This window comes from Cataglyphis hispanica, chromosome 16 (genome assembly GCF_021464435.1).
Source record: "Cataglyphis hispanica isolate Lineage 1 chromosome 16, ULB_Chis1_1.0, whole genome shotgun sequence".
Taxonomy (NCBI): domain Eukaryota; kingdom Metazoa; phylum Arthropoda; class Insecta; order Hymenoptera; family Formicidae; genus Cataglyphis; species Cataglyphis hispanica.
The window spans coordinates 4,066,916-4,087,225 of record NC_065969.1 but is presented as its reverse complement, the minus strand read 5'-3'; the positions used below and the strand labels follow the sequence as shown (position 1 = coordinate 4,087,225).

Here is a 20,310-nt window from a genome sequence, read left to right as displayed (position 1 = left end):
CATAATAATAAATCGAACAAGAACAAATCTAGACACGTTTAGAAAATATTCTTTTTCATTCGTCATTTATCAATCTTTGTTTTCTTTCCACCTAAATCGATTTATCAGCGATTAATCAGACAATAATTTCCTTCAAGATAACATCCGTCTAATCTATGATTCAATATCTTTTTCTGAATTTCCGCGTTATCGCTTGATTTTTACATTGTAAAAATTCCTTCGTTCCTTCTTAACTTTTATCTCCGATCAAGAGCCATGCATAATCTTTCGAGACCGGGTTGTGCATTACAAATGATAATACGGAGAATTCGTAACGAGCTGTATCGGGAATGACGCTGTAACGAGGAATGGCTGTAAATCATACACATCGCTGCCCGTACTCTTTTGCAATTAAATCGCATCTCGTGCGCGCTCATTTTGAGTGAAGGGAAACATATCACCCGCGAGAGCAGCTGTAAATCACGGAGAGTTAATAAAGCTCCACGTGGTGCTCCGATACGCTTTCTCGCTCCGTGGAGATGCCTTCGCTTTCAGGATGAGAAAATTTGACAGGATCTCCAGAGAACCGAATTGTGAATTATTGTCGAGGCGATGGATTAAAATGTATTTCAAAAACGACACGTGCGATAAATGTCGACATATTCGTATATCGCATATCACAATAAATAAAAGCCTCATTATGATGACGTGTAATTACCGTGCGAGAATGCGTGTGAATTTCACATAAATTTAGTTATATTAAAATCTCATCAGCACGTTACATTTATATGTATTATATACCTTGCTCTATTATTTTTCTAAATGTTATTGACATTGTTAATTGACGCATAATCGATATGAATAAAGCAAAACACATTCTACCTTGAATATAAAGAGACAAAACACGACAATGTAGTTGAGACTGTCTGCGTATCGATCGTTTCGAAAACTTTTCGCGAAACCCGTGACAAAGACTTCAAGACAACTCTCGCGCCAGGCAAGTTGATCCTCGCGGGTAAAGTTCACCGAGATCGAGTCAATGATTTCATCCTCCCTCGCATCCGGATTATTCCTCCCCCTTCTCCATCTTGCGCGCACGCGTCACAATTTTAATGCACCCTCTAAGAAGTCGACGTGCGAATGTAAACGTTCTCTTTCAACACGAGCGAAAATCAGTTGCCGGAAGGCGAAGGAGGTCGAAGGGATCGATATCTCGCGGCGACGCGTCCCAAAAGTCGATGCCCTACACTCGTACGACTCTTCGTTCCTATCTGCGCGTTGACGGATTGTACAGGGTGTCGCAAGACAGCGTGAGTGTGTGGGCATCGCTTCCGTTTCTTTCTAGGAAAACGATTGACCGTCCTTTACTAGCGGACAAGCATATTGAAACTGTGTCACGTGGCATAGCGTAAGTGGCGTAGGCGACCTGTCGTTGAATTAAACATTGGCAAACTTCCGGAAAGATAGTTACTATTTGCGTAAATGTTGATAACACCGGCGAATAAGTAAAGCATAGTCTAGAATCGGCTAAATTGCGTCCGTTTACAGTAATAAAATTGTTGAACGTTACAGAGCTGAAGAAATTACTTCGTGATGTTATTTTCGAAAAGCAGAAGAGCAGAACTCGTTTGTTGAAGATAGTCAATCCTTTTCTAAATGGAAAATTATCGCGAAATAATTTATATTCTAATATTGTGTTTAGAGTAGATAGAAGGTTGCTTTCCGCTTTTCCACACGAATTTCGCAGGAAATGCCTCGTCGCCGATTGTTTTTAATCAAGCGCTTCTGCTTTATCCACGGGATAGCAAGTATGAATAAAGGATCATCGTGAATAATTAAGCGTCTTTCTTCCCTCGTGGGTGTACGCTTATAACGCGAATCAAATGCTTCGATGAAAAGTTTAATGTTTGAAGGGAAATGCTCATCAGCGAATTATCGATGAAACAAATGTTACCAATAATAGAGATCGCCGACATTCAAACACAACGCTGTATCTGTTGTCATAATGACACGGCAAAGTTACGCTTTAAAGTATTTTGTTTCATAATAATTATCTCCAAATGCTCAACGAATATTATTAATTTATTGATTGATCTCTCTATTTTAACATCTGTGTTTACACGCATCCCTCGATTTTTCTTTAGCGAAGATCTCGAATTACGAATTAATGATATAAATATTACAAATTATATTAAACTTTTCTGAGGCATGAAAGAGTGCCATTGCTTATGTGCATCGAGAAAAAAAATTAAATTTGATATAAATAATTATCTTTTTTGACAGTAAATGAAACTCTTGCATCGATTTTTTTTTTTATTCAAACATATCACTGGACGAAAGCAACAAAATCTTGACGAATCTTTCAGAGTATCGCGAATACTTATGAGCATCGTACATACTGCAATTGTTGTTCTTTCCGAAAGCAAAATTGCAGGCATATAAGTCGGTCGAATATCACATTGTTTGTTCAATAATCAATTCGAGACGCCTCGGCGAAAGAGAACGGAATTGCGCCGTTCACCGGGTTGCTGGTGAAATATTTTGCACGAAAGCTCTCGCACGGCTCGCAATGACGGCGTCGTTGGCCTCGCCAATGTCGGTGTGTTCCGAGCTTGCAAGTTCCAGAATTTATCGTCACAGTGAAAAGCGCGCCGCAGTCTCGCGCGACGGTTGCAGCCTCCCGATCGATCTGCTTTGCTCTCGCGCGCTTTCTCTCCTTTCCTTGGCGATTCTCCGAAAAATCGTATCGTGCCTTGAATGAATTCAAACACATGAGAAAGTTAGCTGGCTCTAATCTAATTAATGGCGTGTGCGGAAAAGCTAAAGACTTGCGTCGATACGATTCATTTCTCTTATTTTAATATAATTTAAAATGAATTAAATTAATCGTAATTAAAAAAAGTAAGATTGTTTAATGAGTCGATAGAAAATATTTTGGATGGAATAAATAATTTTTAGTTGAGATTTTATTTTTTTCGATAATATGAAGTCATCGTCGTGCGCGACATTCTATCGAGCGATTTTGCAAAGGGGCCAACGCAGCATGATATTATACCGTGACTAGACGACGTGCAGCGCGATGTGTTTGAGACACTCGGGTAAGTAACGGCAGCGGGGAGACATATTCGAGCGTTTAATACCATAATGTGCACGCAATCGACGATGCACCACGGCGAATTACACATAAAACTTGTCGCGTGCGTGTCGCAAGTGAACGTTTCCCACGCACGTGGTGAATAATTTCGCGAATTTTTCCAGCATTACGTGTGCATTATCGGCGTGCATTGCCATCATGCCACATGTAATGGTATTATGATTGGCAAGGATATGATTAAAAAAAAAACTTACGTACAAATGAGAAATACAGAATATTATTTTCTCCTTAGAAATCACGCGCGAAATCGACGAGAAATTTATATCTTATACGAGTAATTTTCTGGCGTCTAGTAATTGTGATTACATCACGATTTACTAGACGATTCTTTATGTGTGCATACGCGTCTGGCACGACATCAATGTTTGCCGATGGCTGACAGAGGAATCGTATCATCGATCGGACGAAACGTGGATAATATTTCGAGGGGATACTATTTGTATCGGTATTTTTTCGATTTTTAAATTCAGGGAAAATCCGTGAAACAAAATTTAGTATTTAGTCCGGACGATTATTTTATATCTGAAGTCTAAATTTTTTTTATTAAAAGCGTGACATACGGGAAAAAACGGCGCAATGTCGAAAAGGGTAACAGCATTGTGAACGGCGTAAATATGATGATGAGAGACGAGCGCGTGACAGCGCAATAAATAAGCAATTACCGACAAGTACGACGACAAGATTGCGTAACGCTTCTTCTTTCTTTCTCTCTCTCGCTCTCTCTCTCTCTTTATCTGCTACCTCTTCCTAGTCAATGCGCATATCTCTCGCTCTTTTTCCTCTCTTAGCAGCGAAGGTGATACGCGGCGTTGACAATGAATGCAGCTGGCTAATGCGGACATAAGACATCTTTCGAAAGTCTACCCCCTGTTGAGCGTTGTATAATATGCAAAATCGTAAGAAGTACATGATACGAGTAAAATGCGGAAAGTTGTATCTTTTTTCTCACATATTAAGAAAGCAGGTGCATTTGAAAATGATTGAAAAATATACAAATTTTTGTATTATCTTTTAAAAAGGAATTGGATAATTTTCTGAACATTTTTAGCAACAAAATATAATTTTCGACTTAACGTATTTAATTAAGTATCTCAAAAAAAATGTTGAAACAAAAATAATACATATAAAAATCTTCATCATCAAAACCTTTGAAATGCTGTTATAATTTTTTTAATCAAGTTAATGCATCCTTTAATATTTATAGTTTTCAGCAAATATAGTTTTCAAATTAATCGACGAAAGTAAATTAATTAAATATTTTTCCAATTAATCAACATCTTAATAAATGTGTAATATGTTAGAGAATTTTAAGAGATTCGACGAAACACGTTGGATGAATTTTCGGTCGATATATAGTCTTGGAAAGAGAGAATTTCGTACACGGTATATATAGATTGTCACCGAGACGGCGATTTCGCCACTCTGATAAGATCGAGCCGACCCGAGCGAGGTTTCGCGTATCACGTTTATGGCACTTAGGCGCGTTACGATCACGTGATTCCGGTGTGTCTGGCTCCGTGAAATTTGTAATTATAATTACGCGAATTTACATGTCAAGGGACGACGTCGATGGGCTCGTGTGCCGTATTACGTACGTACGCTTTCTTGTTCGCTCGCCTCGTGTCTTAAAAAAATCCATTTTTTAAATATCCTTTCGTTAACAATACATCGTTAAACAATATCCTTGTTTCTGAATATTCTTATCTATAATATATCTTTATTCTCTGTAAAGCGAATGGCAACATGGATACACAATTTTTAAAGTATAACAAACGAAAAATAAAATAAACGCGTTTTATTAATCTTGCCATTTTATATATTTTTTTAGTTTGACTTTAATCTTTCTGTATACACACACACACACACATATCATATATTATATATATATATATATATATATATATATATATATATATATATATATAGCTATCTTTTTCATATTTGCCATTTACATAGTCATGATAAATGTTTAAAAATCCTGCAAACATACGTGAAGCTTTTATTTTTGTTTCAACTAATCGTACAAGTTTTATACATACAATATATGTATAAAATATCCTCAAACATCTTTTTTTTCATTATTTTCATCGTAATTATATTATTTGAAAAGCAAAATATTATTCTTTATTTAACGTCAGGCGGAATTTAATATAATCTTATATCATAGAGTTTATCTTAGGGCACTTGATATGGAACAATATAACGTTCGTTAAAGAAAGATTAATCTTAGTTAATCGAAGAAATCAGAGGCGAAAGAGAAATAAAAGCAGTTGATACACTCATGTAATGGACTTATGTCGAAAAAGAAAGAGTCTTATATAGCACAAATTACTTTGATTTACGGCTACGTAATTGTACGAAATAATTAATAATTAAAAATATATGTGATCGCGGCGTCCGATGATTATAAAAAAATAACGACGGGCGCGAAAGGCGTGATGGAAATCTCGTAAAAGGACTTTCGTAATGGAGTTACATCAATAATACAAAACTGTAATAAACTCCGGTACCGGCGATAGGGCGTTGCCACACCCTATTAATCGCACCGTTTCCACCGCAATTACATCGCGTACCTATTCCTTTGTACGTCCCTGGATTAATGCGATACTCGCGGGAGTAGAACAGACACCGTGATACGCCTTGGCAGACTTTGGTTGTAACTGTTACTCTCTGTAATAATATGACTTCTCTTTTCGTACTGCGAGATATAAATGCCACTTCGATTCCGGCATTTCGATCTAACAAGATATGTAACAAATGTAATATACTCTACATGAAATAGATTCTGCGCTTGCAGATTTATTTCGGATAATTTTCTTTTATAATATTAAATACGTTAAATCACGATGCGAAGCATATAGGGTAATATAATTGTAATAGAAATTATACATAAAATCTGTCGAAAGGTTACATTTTGCCTTGGTGATTGTTTTGAACTTTTTTTTTTCATTTGATTTTTTCCCCAAAATATAAAGTAGCGTTTTATAATAACAAGTTATTTATCCTCGCGTTATGTTGTCATATATACACTCGACGATATATATTGTAATCAGTAGCAAGCGCGCTACCATGGCGTATACATGCGTATGTGGTGCTACGTGTCCTTGTTTACATAAACATTGGTTTTGTCGGTGATATGACGACGATCCGTTTGATCGCAAGGCAGATGAACAGTTTGTAGCAAAGTAAGAGGACGCGACGAGTTGACTTATTGTCGCAGCAAAGCATCGCTCCACGTTGTATAACATCGTCATATTTCTAACACGGTGCGTATTATTATTATTCCGTTTTGCGTCTCGTCTATAGGCACACTTTCTAGAGTAGGTTATACCGTTTCGATAATTTTATTCTCGCAACTATGTCCAAAGATAAACAATATCTACGTATGTGTTTTATATGGCTGTTAAAAAAGATCATCTTGTCGAGACAATTATGAATGTTACAATTCGGCATTTTTTTTTTTTTTGTAATATGATTTTTATAAATCTAGATAAATTTCTGTATTTCTGTGAATGTTAATATTTTTTTCGCTTAATTTTGCGTGCGCGATTACCTCTCGTATAATTCATTTCCATCCGTCAACGCGAATATTTTTTAAGCGGTTCAACGCGTCGCCATTCTACACGCACGCACACACACACACACACACACACACACATATATATATATATATATAAATATAAAATCCACGTTATTGCATCTGATTATTGAAATACGCGAACGGACAGTATGAGCACCGCGTAAAGTGGCGCCTGACGTCAACGTGGTTTGGAAAGCGCGTGATTCTTTAAAACAGGCGTGACAGTTTGAACCTCTCGCCCGACAAAATGTGTGTGCGCAACGAGTTACAGCAATAATGATTAATTCAAAAGCGCGCTCGCGCGCGTGCGTATCTGTACGGGTAATGCGCGTAATGGGGAATCCATTTTTCTTTTGAAAGCCGATGCGTCGGAATCGGTCGCGTCGCGACCGGCGGCAGCCGCGCCGCATCGGCGCATTTACATTTGCACGGATGAATATCGTAATTGCATCTGTAATCGCGTGTGGATGCCTCTCTACAACGAGGAGATCCATCGTCCCACTTCCTCTCTCTTCCTCCCGTCTCTTGCGCATTCACGGCGGAAAAATCGTTTCGCATCGAAATACTTTCGCTGAAATACCGCGTGCCGTTATATACCGTGAGTCATTTTTACTCATTCACGGCAAAGTACGGGTTTTTGGCCGAAATTAAATCATTTCGCGTTGTCGTGATGCCGGGAGAAAAGCGCGGATGATTAACAACGGTCAAGCGAAAGCCAGCCGGCCACTAAAATTTTGTCAGAAATAATGCCCTGCAAAAAAGTTGAAAAATACAATCGCGTGTATATATTTTTTATATCACAGAAGTGAGTGTTCCCTCATTGATTAGTAGAAAGAAATAAGAAAGATGCTTTATAAAAAAATTTTGGGTAAAAAAGAGTCACAGATTGCGATTTTGTGCAAAAGAGAAGAAGAGGGAAAGTGATCTGAATAAATTGTGCGCGCGATTGCTTATCGAGAAAACGGCGATTACATGAACGCATCGTTGCACAAGCGGTAAGTGCCTATCAGTTGGCAGATTCTCGTGTGTCGATTCCACTCGGTAGAGCCACGAGTAGTTGTGTAATTGGGAATCTTCCGGAGTGTTTGAATGTAAGGAGACGAAAGGTTAAAAAAAAATGGAAAGTAAATTTTTTTTTATATTCTTGTAAGTTTTATCACATTTCCTTTTTTTATTACAATGACATTCTAAATTCTTCCGTTTACATAATTTTATCAACGCGCCTCGAATTAATCAGTACGAAAACAATGCGTGACTATCTTCAGACCAGCGATGCGTATTATCTGCTTATCTCTAAATAAACCGAAAGCGACATCCGCAAAAAGTTTGGCGGTCCCCTTCCGTTATTTACATGCAGTCGCGTAAGGGCCCGCGGGCTTATCGGGAGTGAAAACGCGGAAGCGATAAACGCGCGTGCGTGGACGGGGAGCGAAAAGAGTTTCGAGCGTGAAAAGCAGGGGAGAGAGGGGGAACGGTCGTGAGGTGACCGCGTATCATGAAACGTCATTCTCGCCGGTTGATATTTAGGTCGTGTTAACAGTCGCGACGCGACTGGCGGGAGCGTTGTTAACGAAATGTAACGCTCAATAGAGACACCGGTGTATCCGCCCCCCACCCACGTACACACGAGCGCGCCTCGCGTACACATCAAGTTTCACGTCAAGTTTAGTGACACGTTCTTATCTCGAGGCATTACTGACGCCACGAGCGCCAAGATCCACCACTCGAGATGTACGATTTGTCATCGTCGACGATGCTTTTATGTTGCAAAGAAAAAAAATCTGAAATACGAAATAATAAAATTTCCTTAGTTTCCTTCAACTATGATCTATAAACTTGGGATGAAAAAACAAGTAAAATTTTTAATAAATATAATGAATAAAATTATATCCGTTGGGCGTGTTAATTGTTTGACATTGATCAGACTGATTAATATGAAAATAATACACGTAGATCTCATTACATCATGTAATTGCGAAACATGTGAATATAGAATAAAATGTCGGATACATTTGTTAATAAACTCCAAATTAAATCTCTTGACGGAAAAGTTGAGTTTATTTACACGATTAATAACAAGAGAGGTAAAAGTATTTATGGAATACAATGATAATATAACGTGACACGAATTTAAGATAGCAATTCCAGAAGCCTGACTCATTAGCAATTTAATCGTGGCGCAACATGCCACTTATTATATATATGAAGCAAGTGGCGGACGTTAAGAAGGGGCCCAGTATCTTGGGAACGTTTTATAGACATGTCGGTTTCACAAATTAAGGTTTTCGTGTTCTAAGCGTTCTCCAAATTCATTCGAAGCGTTATATTCTAGCAGAAATAGCAGAAAATTTGTCTCCCGCATTCGAAGCTACGCGCTCGGAGCAGCGTAAGAATTAATTCAATCGTATTACATTCACACTCGCGTTACTCGTCACGTTTGACAAACGACGGTGGTGGAGTAACGATACAGAACTTTAGTTTTAATGCGGGGTGCATGAGCGCAGTTCTCTGTATCTAAGCAACGCGTTGCACTGAATCGACGCGTATACCACGGAACATTATTTCCAGACGAAGTGGCGTATAACACTTTTGGGTCCCGAGTTTGGCAAACTCGTATCCGAACGCACAGTCTGTAGGATCATTAACTGATTTTGCCGGATAGGAAATTAAAATCGTAAAGATACATACTTTTAAAATATCAAGTATTTACCAGCAAAATCGTATCGTTGTCGTTTGCATTTTGACACGGATAGGATTTTAATTCGTCGACTGTAAACGTCTATAAAAAATCTTTGATCGCCATCAAATCGAAAGAAAGGGAAGTTTCGCATTTGTGCGCGACTGAAAATCGCGCAACTCGGAGAAAGTAATTGATTCGACGAAACGGGAGCATAGTTTAAAGTATTTTTTTTTTGCCCGCCACGGCGAAGCGATGCACGAATGAAGAAAGAGGAGGAGGAAAGGAAGGGGTGGGAGAAAAGTGAAGTGCAATATTGACGCGAACAGGGGCTTGGATACGCCGTTATCTGCCAACCACCGACACATACTTTTCGCCCTGTAAAATTGCTTCGCGAGAGCTTTTCACGGACCTTTTTTCCAGCGTCTTACATTCATATTGCGCACGTGCAATCAACGCGTGTCATGACCTCCGCCCCTGTTATAATATCATATGATCGGAGAGAGAGAGAGATGCGTGTAATGGGTGTAATACTTACGCAATATTTGTTTTAATATTGAACTTAAAAGAAAACAAGATAAATCTCGATTCGTATTTTGTATCAGTAGTTTTATTAATACGGGTCTAAAGATATGATAATAAATTTTTAAACATTGATGCAAAAATCATGGTAAATTTGAAACGATAATCGATATATACCTGCTACGATTCTCCCTATTATTGCATAATTATGGATCTTACATTTTGGGATCATCAAGGAGATGATTGGCGACAAGGAGAGTTCAGCTTCCTTTATGCCTACTATAACGTACTTCATTTCGCGGAACGTAAAAGGGGAGGACGGAATCCGGGTTGCTGGGTATTGAGGAGACGCCATTCACCTTTACGGTGAGCATGATGCTGGTCCTGCGATTGGCGGGTGGATGCTGCGGGTAGAGAAGGCTGACGGAATATCGTATTACATCTGCGAAAGACGCGGGATTATTCGAGCTCGAGTCTCGGGAGGAGACGGGAAGGGAGGACGAGAGGGTGAGATGAGAGGAGAAAGCAGAGGGAAACGTAGAGCGGCCGATTCTCTATTAGAGGGTAATACGTATTATCGATTTTTTGAGATGAAAACGGTAGGTTATCCCCGGTTCAAATCATGACAAATGTAGAGATATACACCGACGCGCTCGCAACCGTGCGCTCTCTGTCGTGTGCGTTCGTCGGTTGAAGCGCTTCTCGCGACCGCACCCTGGAAAAACTTTTTCCAATCTCTCTCTCTCTCTCTCTCCTTTTCTTCCCCCGTCGTCACCGCCATGAATTTGTTTGCTCGATCGAAAACAGGGTCGCCGACTTGGAGATCTCGCAGAAATCCTTGCCGACGAGAAGTAGCTCGTGCCTAAGCGGATTCTTAAATCTTTGAAATCCAGCGATAATTGTCGAATTTATTAAAAAAAAAAAAAATGATTACGACTTTTAATTACGATTTATTTAAAATAAATTGAGAGATATATTACACTTTATTGAATGGCAATATCTTTTTATACATATATGTTTTATTATATGATTACCGCTTACTAATTAATGATTAATAATTAAATTCGAGATTATTTAATTAATGATTATTTTAATTGCGTCCTCTTTATTAATAAATCATAAGGATAATTATTCTGTAGCACTGATAAAAACGTACGTGCGAAACATATTGTAAACATATATATATATATATATATATATATATATATATATATATATATATATAGAATATCATTTATACAGGGTAGGCTTAAACATTTCGGCCAGACTTTGAGATTTTATAAAAAATTTAATTTTGAGCAAAAGTTTTCAACATACAAAAAGTCTGGCTGGAATGGCTAACATTATAATATGAAATGCAAAATATTGTCGATATATATAGCGATATATATTTGAAGAATTTTATTACATGCGATTGATCATAACTACTACTACTTGGATCAACCAAGTCGCGCATAGAATCACGTGCTATCAGTCTTTCGATTCGGGAGACGATCCGCTTGTCGCGAAATTTACGAGCCGTCAGGATCTGGCTTTCCGCGAAACAAAACAGCCCGTCGCGGGCGGCCGTCGGCGATCCGTACAAAGACAGCAGCTGAAAAAGCGTCGCAAGTATTGACAGATACGGTGAGAAACTGCTCGGATTAATCGCGGAAAAAGCTATGAAATCGAGCTCGGCGATACCAACGAGACGAGTTAAATACCTTGGTTCGATCGCGCCGAATAACGGAGTACGGAAAAAGCGGCTGTCTTGAAAACAAGACCAGTAGCTACCTTTTCGCTAAAGTTGATCCGATGGCGATCAATACTATCAATTGAACTACAATGAGAAAAGGAAAGAAATAATAAAATTAATAATCAGTTAAGAAAAAATTAAAAAAATAATACAACATAATACATAAATATTTCTCTTGAAAATTGTGAATTGCGGATAGATTTATATAAAGTTATACTATTTTTTTCATTTTAATTCGCAGGATTCGCGATGACAATTCACGATAATCATATCCTTATCTTCTTGTTTCAGCAGCAGAAATACCTCAAGAGGACGGCCGAGGATTTGGAGCCTGCCGGTGCTGGTAGCGGCGATGCTGGCTTCGGCGAGCCGCCAGTTAAGCTGCAATGCACGCAGGGTCAGCATCAGCATCAGCAGGCCCAGGGCGGCGGTGGTGGCGGTGGGCCTCATCATGGTCATGGCCAACATCAGCCGGGGAACAACGCGAACTCGACGGGTCCTACGCCCGGCGGCGGGGGCGGTACTGGTGGCGGTGACGGGAACGAGGGTCTCACCAAGTTCCAAGTGCAGATCGTTCAGCAGTTGGAGTTCACGACCTCGGCGGCGAATAATTCGCAAGCACAGGCGATCTCGACGAACGTAACGGTGAAAGCATTGACGAATGCGTCGGTCAAGAGCGATCTTCTGAATGCGTCTTCCTCGCCGAAGCCCGGTCCAGATACGTCCGCGTCCGCTACATCCAGACCGCAGGCCGGAAACGGCAATGGTCCCGGGCCCGGCGCGGGTGGTGGGCCTGTACCCGGTGGCGCCGGCGGCAGCGGCGGCATCGGTTGCGTCGACATCGGTAACCTGGTCGAATGCAAGCAGGAGCCCGACAACGAATTCGTGGATCTGGAACAATGCGCCGCCGCGCTAGAGAAAGATGCCGCAGCGAATGGCACCGGCTTTCCTGGCTTCTCCGAGTTTATGGGCGACGATACCGGCGACGAGATTATCACGTCGGACGCTTTCAAGGATCTTATCTCCGAGATATCGGATTTCCATCCGGAATTTATGAAGGACTTTGATTTCGAGGACAAGAGCGTCGACACGCTGGCGAACAATGCCGTGGCGGCGGCTGCTGTCGCCGCAGCGGCCGCTGCTGCTGCCAATAACAATAATAATAGCAACAATAACAACGGGCTCTCGACGAATAATGGACAAATCAAGATCGAGGATGACAAAGACGCGATGCATCCGCAGCAGCAGCAGCATCCGAACAGCGCGAACAACGGTGTTAATAACAACAACGTCGGTAATAACAACGGCAACACGATGCCAGCCAACTCGAGCCCGGGCGGTCTCGGTTCCTCGCAATACTCGCCCGCACGACTTCCTTATTCCGGTCTGGATTTCAAATCGGAGATGAGCCCCGCGGCCCAGACGCTCAAGCAAATGGCCGAGCAGCATCAGCACAAGAGTCAACAACTGGGTCTAGGCGGATTCAATCCAACGGCGGCCGCAGCGGCGCGGGGTCCAACTGCGAGGTCCCCGTACGCCGAGTTTCCTCAGTTTGGTGGCGCGTCCGATTATCTCGGCAGTCCGGGAAGCACGGGCCCAACTGGCGGACAGAATCAGGCCACAGGCACCGGAACCGGCTCGTATCACAAAAACAATGGTACGCCGACTTTTGGGAACCAGCAAACGAACGATATGTTTGTCAGTTCGCAGACGCAATTTGCCGCGGCGGGTCTGACAGACATGAAGAGGCCTCAGCCGGCTCAGACTGGCGGCAAGCCTAGCATGCTCGGACCCAGCGGTTACAAGCAACAATACTCGCCGTACGGTAGCCCGGGCTCGATGCCGAATCACGGCAGTCCGGGATACCCATTGCCACCTAGAGGATCCCAAGGTGGCGGACCGAACCAGACCGGCTCGCAAGGACCCTTTACCACAAACTCCACACCGCCGAGACCTCCTTCCGGACCCGGTACTTCCACCCTGCAGATCAATCAAGCTCAGCAACTGCACATCAGTAATCAGATACAAGTAAGTGGAACGTTTTTTTTTGCACGAAATCGATTTTATTGAAAATCTCGCGCAAAAAGTTAATTCTCTTACGGAAAAAAAAATTATCCTACAATTTTGATCTAATTTTTTATGAAGAGTTGTCGTATCTGTTCGCACTATCATTTTCTTCTCATCTTTGTATTCGAAAAAAATTCTCGCGCGTAAATTTTTTTTTTAATAGATGATTGCGCTTAGAAATGTACATCATACTTGTAGTAATTTATTTTTATTTATATTGCGTATATACATATATATTACCTTTTTGATCATCGCACAATCATCGGGATATAAATAAGATTTGCTACATTCAACTGCTCGAATTAAGCAGATTCTCTCGAATTAAACAAAATTTCCTCGAAAGTTATCGCGTATATATTCCTCAACGAAGAGATGGAACTCGTATCGACCTCTCAAGTTTCGACATGGCGAAATTTCTCCTCGGTCAGCGGGATGCCAATCGCCGCTATCGCGGCAATCAAGACGCGAGGGCGAAGCTATACCGAGAGCTACTCGAGGCCGAACCGAGTGATATCTGTTGCGCCGCGACGACGCGTCTATTTTTGTCGGCGGCATCGCGGGGCGTCGTTGGCGACGGCGGCGTCGTCGAAGGGGTGGCAGCGGCGGCGGTAGCGGCGACGGCGTTGTCGGTCGTCGATGAAACGGGGGTAGGAGGGGAGCGCCGGCGTCACGGGGGCGCCGCGACGCGCAACAAGTAGTCTCGTTTCTCCCGCCACCGCCACCGCCGGCGGCTTCTCTTTATAAATTTTCCCTCTCGCCAGAGAGAGAGAGAGAGAGAGAGAGAGAAAGAGAGACACAGAGTCCACCCCTGCTTTCTCGCAATCCCCCGCTCTCTCTCTTTCTCTTTCTCTCTTTCTCCGCGCCGACGCTTCTGGACGGCAGTGGGGGCGGACGGGGTGGAGTGGGATGAGGGAGAGAGAGACGCAGTGAGGGGTGGTTGCGCACAACCGGCGTCGCGACGCCACCGCCGTCTGCTCGATTTAACCTGCGCCTGCAATCCGCGTCAATACGCTCCGAAGTAGTTAGTCGCGGGGCTGCGCTCGTGACAATACGCACGCGACGCCGTGCCGTCACGCAACGATCTCGTCACTAGCGAGATAGTCCCTCGTTCATCCGTTCACAAAAGCATCTCTGGACGGATGAAAAGAATCGCTCGACGATGCGCACAGAGCTCGATTCGATTCGCAACATTATACGATTTGAATGGAGCTCTCTGAATAACTGTCAATAGACACACGCCCACGTGGACATATCTCCCGCATAAACAATAGAAGCTAATTGTTAGGAAGGCCGACTCGATATTTTACGCAATATTCATCCAATTCGGGAATTAAATAGTAATTTTTAATAACGATGTAAAATTTATTTGCGATATATACACAGAGGAATCAACCGGCCAGACTTTGAGATTTTATAAAAAATTTAATTATTTTTAACAATTTCCGATAAACATGAGTCGAAAAATGCTTCTTTAAAAAGTTAGTGTTCTTCAAAAAATCTTTAAAATCACAATTATTTTATATATTTTTCGGCCAATGTTTATAAGAAGTTTTTTATTCAGAATTAAATTTCTTATAAAATTTCAAAGTCTAGCCAGAACGCAATCTTTTCAATATAACGAGCATTCAGATTAATCACGCAGAATCCGCAAAAGATTCAGGACTCAGACCGCAATTCAAGACTCGTCAGATCGTCAAAACTCGTATGGTTAGCCGCAGCGTCTCTTTTACGTCCGAATTCGAGGGGAACTTGCTGACCGAGAGAAAATCGGTGGTTCTCCGGCGCCGCATGCGAGATACCCTCTGCTATAAAATGCCCGGGTCCATTGTGGCGGTTATTCGGACAGGTCTTATCTGCTCGTACCCCGAACGGATTTGGATTCGGAAGCGTTCCTAGTCTCGCCCGCTCGTACGAGCACGTACCTCCATCTCGTAAATCACGTTAGGTGGCGTGTATTTGCATCTCAATGCGTCGCGGCGAATGACGCTTCTTTTTTCTCTTCAACCGAAAGCTCTCTCTGGCCTTTTTCACTTGCTCATAGACGTCTCCGCTTTTCTTTTCGATTTAATACTATCGCCTATTTTCATTCTTATACGATTATTTGCGCTACTTTTTCTATCTCATCCGAATTAATCGAGCATGACGTTGCTCGCGTAAATATCATTGCAGAACAACGACATCATTGATATCAGTAATATGATATGAAATTCCTGCGATGGGCAGAGATTTCGCTATGCGATACGATAATGGGGATCAGCGCGTGCGATATCGTACAGTTATAATTAATCATTCTCGAACGGTTTTGAATCATTGAACTCCCCCTCCCATGGATGCCAATGCGGATCGATAGGTTTCGTTGCCGGCGGAACATTATCGAAGCTCATAAAAAAAAGTAAAGACTAAACGGATGCGAATGTTGGAATCCCCGCGTCTGGCAAAATCCCATACTAATCTCGAATATCGAGTCGTAATCGGAGACCTTCTCGTACTTTTCGACGTAAATCGTTTGTGAGAACTTTTTATACTGTATTGACGTGTAATTTATTTAAAAAATTCCGAGTTTTACTTGAGGATCTGCGATCGATTTACATGTTGACTTTCTCACGTTCTTTTCTAATCTCTCGCGTCGCCGGATTTTCCGAATCGCCATTGTTATCGGAACGAAAGTCCATCGAAACGTTTTATCAAATTCTTGGAATTGCCGCCCTGCCCTATATCAGATATACTTCGGAATCGCGCACAGTCAAGTACGAGGTATCTTTTCTCCGATATAGATTTCGAAGGGAAAGCGCAATGTTTGGAGGAAATTAACTCGCGTATTAGAATTTCATCGAAAATTTGATCCATTCAGTACCATTTAATTGCCCCTTTATTGTAAAGTTGTGATATGATTACTCATTTTATATCTCGGCTAATAAAGTAATTCTTTATTTATATATACACATTATGTCGGATATAGAAATTAATTTACGCAACACACAACACGTAACCGCGGACGGGCAAAATCGATGCACCTGAAATGTCGTGCAAATCAAATGTGCCACGAGACGTAATTTGTAAAACTCATTCGGTAAATACGACGCGATCGATACGATTTGCGAAGCATATCCCATTCCCTTCCCTCCCCTCCCTCCCTCCCCTTGGTTTCTCCTCTTCCCCACTTTATGAAAGGGCGTGTATGTTATGGGCGTTAAGCGCCTTTTCCAAACGTTCAACCGCGGCCGTTTGATGATTGTAGCGAATATTAATTTACCGCTAATTACGGAAATCGAGAATCGTAATGTCGCAACAAACGGGTTAGCGCGTTCAATAAGAATTTTACGTCGAAGCTCGTTATCAACGTGTAATCACGTGATGCGCATTAATGGTCCGTATGCTCGATTCGGAATCAAAAAAAAAAAAAAAAACAAGTTGCTGCCGATGGAGACGAAGTATCTTACGAGGAGAAGAATAACGTAGAATGGATTTCGTGGAATTTTCTCCGTATCGCGAGCTATGTCAAGAATTTCACGCAGATGAAAATGCTTCCAGTGACGCGACTGACGAGGGTGTTCACTTGATTATTCCTCGCATATATATATATATATATATATACTGTTCTCTCTTTAGTAAGCGGTTACAAGTTTGATAAGTTGATAAGTTGAAAGTTAATTGGAATATTAACGGGAATTATTAATTGTTGATTAAGTAATAGTTTGAGTAACATCGTTTTATTTCTTCTCTCATATTCTTGTAAAAGAAAATTCCAAAGTGATTTTGAATTCTCGATGCTATTATTATACTATGCCGTTGAGATTAATTTATATTATCCGAAAACATTAATTCTCTCGATCGCTCGATCGATATCCCATTCGTTAGATTGTCGAAATAAAGGGAAGGCGACCGCGTATGTTGGTAACCCCGTCTTCACCTATGCAAAACAGCATCCGCGGATTAATTGACGAAATATTCAAATTGCCGATTCCGAGGCACGTATCAGGGTTCGGTCATGCCGCGCATTCAAATGATAATGTGAGTGCGAGCTTCCTCTTTCTTCCCGGAGTTGATACCTTTCCCGTCATCGAGAAGATCGGTATCGCGCTCAACCGACAATTTACGAAGGGGTCATCGATGCCAATGACGTTAATCTACATACTGTAATGGAGGCAAGAAGGATGTCGTTTCCTTTCTTGTGACCTTCATCTTGACCCTATATAAAGGATACAATGGTACTCCGCGCTCCTGTCGCTTCGCCACGTGCATTATAAGTTGACAATTTGCTCTTGTCAAACAAGATATTTCAATCCGTTGTAGTCGATCAACGTCCAGTGAAATACTTTGACGGTTCTTGCTGCTGCTTGCTGATAAAAAATGTTGCATTTGGTATTTTATTTCTCGATGTGTATATATGAGTGATATCGCGTTTTTCCAGCAAGAGGGGGATATAGGGGATACGGGACCTCGCGTGTATATTTGCACACTCATACGCGGCGGCGCGAGCGTTATAGAATCGCCGCTCGGTTTGTGCCAACGTTGTTCTCAATTTGTTTCTACACCGCGCGTGTACCACTTGAAACGTGATTTGTTAATGAAACAGCACTCGTCGTTGTCGAGCCGATTTTCGCGCGCGGAATACCTCACATTCGACACACAAAGAGACGCGCCGACGCGCGCCGAGTATCACCCTCGCGCTGTTAATTTGACGAAACATATGATTGACTTTTAACCGTTCGCATCAGACGCTCGAACGTGTTGTCACGTGTTTCATGTATATGTATATTTTATCTCTTTTTCATAATTCGATGTGACATGACGGGGGCACTCTTTCTACACGTGTGCGCGTTTCTATATCGCTTCGATTAATCTACTGAATCTAAAACAACGTATTTTACAAATGACGCTTTAAAATATCTCTCCCCTGGAAAATTTAACGCGATAAATCGCTACGCGTCGACTAGCGTGGCCGTAAATTAACGTCGCGCTCTTATCGAAGAAGAACGCGATGCGATGCATCCGCGTAATCGCCGCGTCGCTTGCAAATTGCGACGAAACGTCGTCGTACAATCCGCGCAATTTCTGTCGCGCCTCGCGTCAAACGTTCCACAATTGTGACCGTGTGAATACGCGTTTCATTGTGGTAGACGGGTGGGTCACGTGCAGATACTACCGCTGTTGCACCGTTTGTTCGCATACCGATCTACTCGCGCATGAGATCCGTTTTGCAATCCGTATGCAATCTTACATGTTTTACATACCTCAAGTAATTTGATGATATAAGAAAATATTAATTAATTTTCTTATTAAAATTGAAATTTGACAGAACACACACACACACACACACACACACACAGGGCATTCTTTTCGAAAAGGCTTGGTTTTTTATAAAACGTTTTTTTTTTTTATTTAAAACAATTTTTTAAAGATTTGGTGTTTTGTGAAAAGGTTGATTTTACAAAAAGCCTGAGTAATGACGTGCGATACGATATAAATTAATAGTTTGATCTGATTTTTATTTTTATTTAAAAAATTATAAGTGTATTAATTAATTTATACTTGGTGCACTTTGCTTGTATGTTACGTCTTATAGTGTCTTAGTCGACTAACTCGCGATTTTACAGACGTGCTCGTCGATTCCGCGCGTCATGGTATAAGCGACCAGTACGCACACCAGCACAATCGAGCGTAATGTATAAGGCACATTCCACAATGCTTGTGCATACCGCGCTGAAATCGATATCCATGTCCCTCTGTTTGCAACCTACATCGCGTCCGCTCTGTACAGTCTGTTCTCGCATAAGTCGTCGATTGAATAGACAGTCTCACACTTAAGAGTCGATACTCACGCGGTATTATTGCCTATAAAATGTTTTGTTTATCTCTGCAATTTTTTTGTTACAAAATTTGATGATAAATTTTTAAAGCAAACAAAGATTTATTTTACGTTCCTTTTTTTTTCGAAATCAGGCTACGATTATTTTGTACATATTTGCTGTGAATGCCATATCGGAAATTACCAGAAATATTGTGCTGGAAATTCATTATTTTTATCGGGCAAAAACGCGCATTAATCTGCATTCTCGAATTCGGTTCAATTTTGCACGAGAAATGAAATTCGACGTGATACTCCCACGAGCACCCTTATATTAACGAGATACAAATAATATTGTGCCCAATCGCGCTCCGCATGCACAATAATTTCCGCATACGCTACGAATCCGCGAACAATTAGCAGCGTAGAAAAAACGTCGATGTCGGTTTACATAATTGTAACATAACATAATTGTGGACAGAGACAGACGCCAACCATGTTGCGCTAGTAATTACCTTTAAACACAGAAATGCGAATATTTTATTCATGTGTATTTTTTTCGGATTAAAAAAAAGACTAGTGCTTCTTTTATACTCCTAAAAGTATCAAAACCAATTCTTTTTCAGCTTTACATATTAATATAATTCTTTCTCTGTCTTTCTCTCTCTAATATTTACAATTTTATATTTGATATAAATTGGATTTTTATGTTACTATCCCCTTTTGAAACATACGAGAATAATTATAGTCTCGTCGTCTGGAATGTGTAGCTTGATCGCATACAAATGATCGCGATCCGGTCTAGTGA

The 20,310-nt window shown here is 41.2% G+C and overlaps 1 protein-coding gene across 6 annotated transcripts in view; it reads left to right on the top strand.

Moving 5' to 3' along the window:
• The window catches only part of LOC126855503 (neurogenic protein mastermind), a 141,716-nt gene that overhangs the window by 82,378 nt on the left and 39,028 nt on the right, over window positions 1-20,310 (top strand). For 3 of the 6 annotated variants that reach the window (XM_050603208.1, XM_050603210.1, XM_050603213.1), the window contains one exon: window positions 11,942-13,675. In XM_050603208.1, coding sequence (XP_050459165.1) covers window positions 11,942-13,675 — 1,734 coding nt within the window. Of the gene's footprint in view, window positions 1-11,938; window positions 13,676-20,310 lie in introns of all 6 variants that reach the window. The other 3 variants (XM_050603207.1, XM_050603209.1, XM_050603212.1) reach the window with 1 other exon arrangement.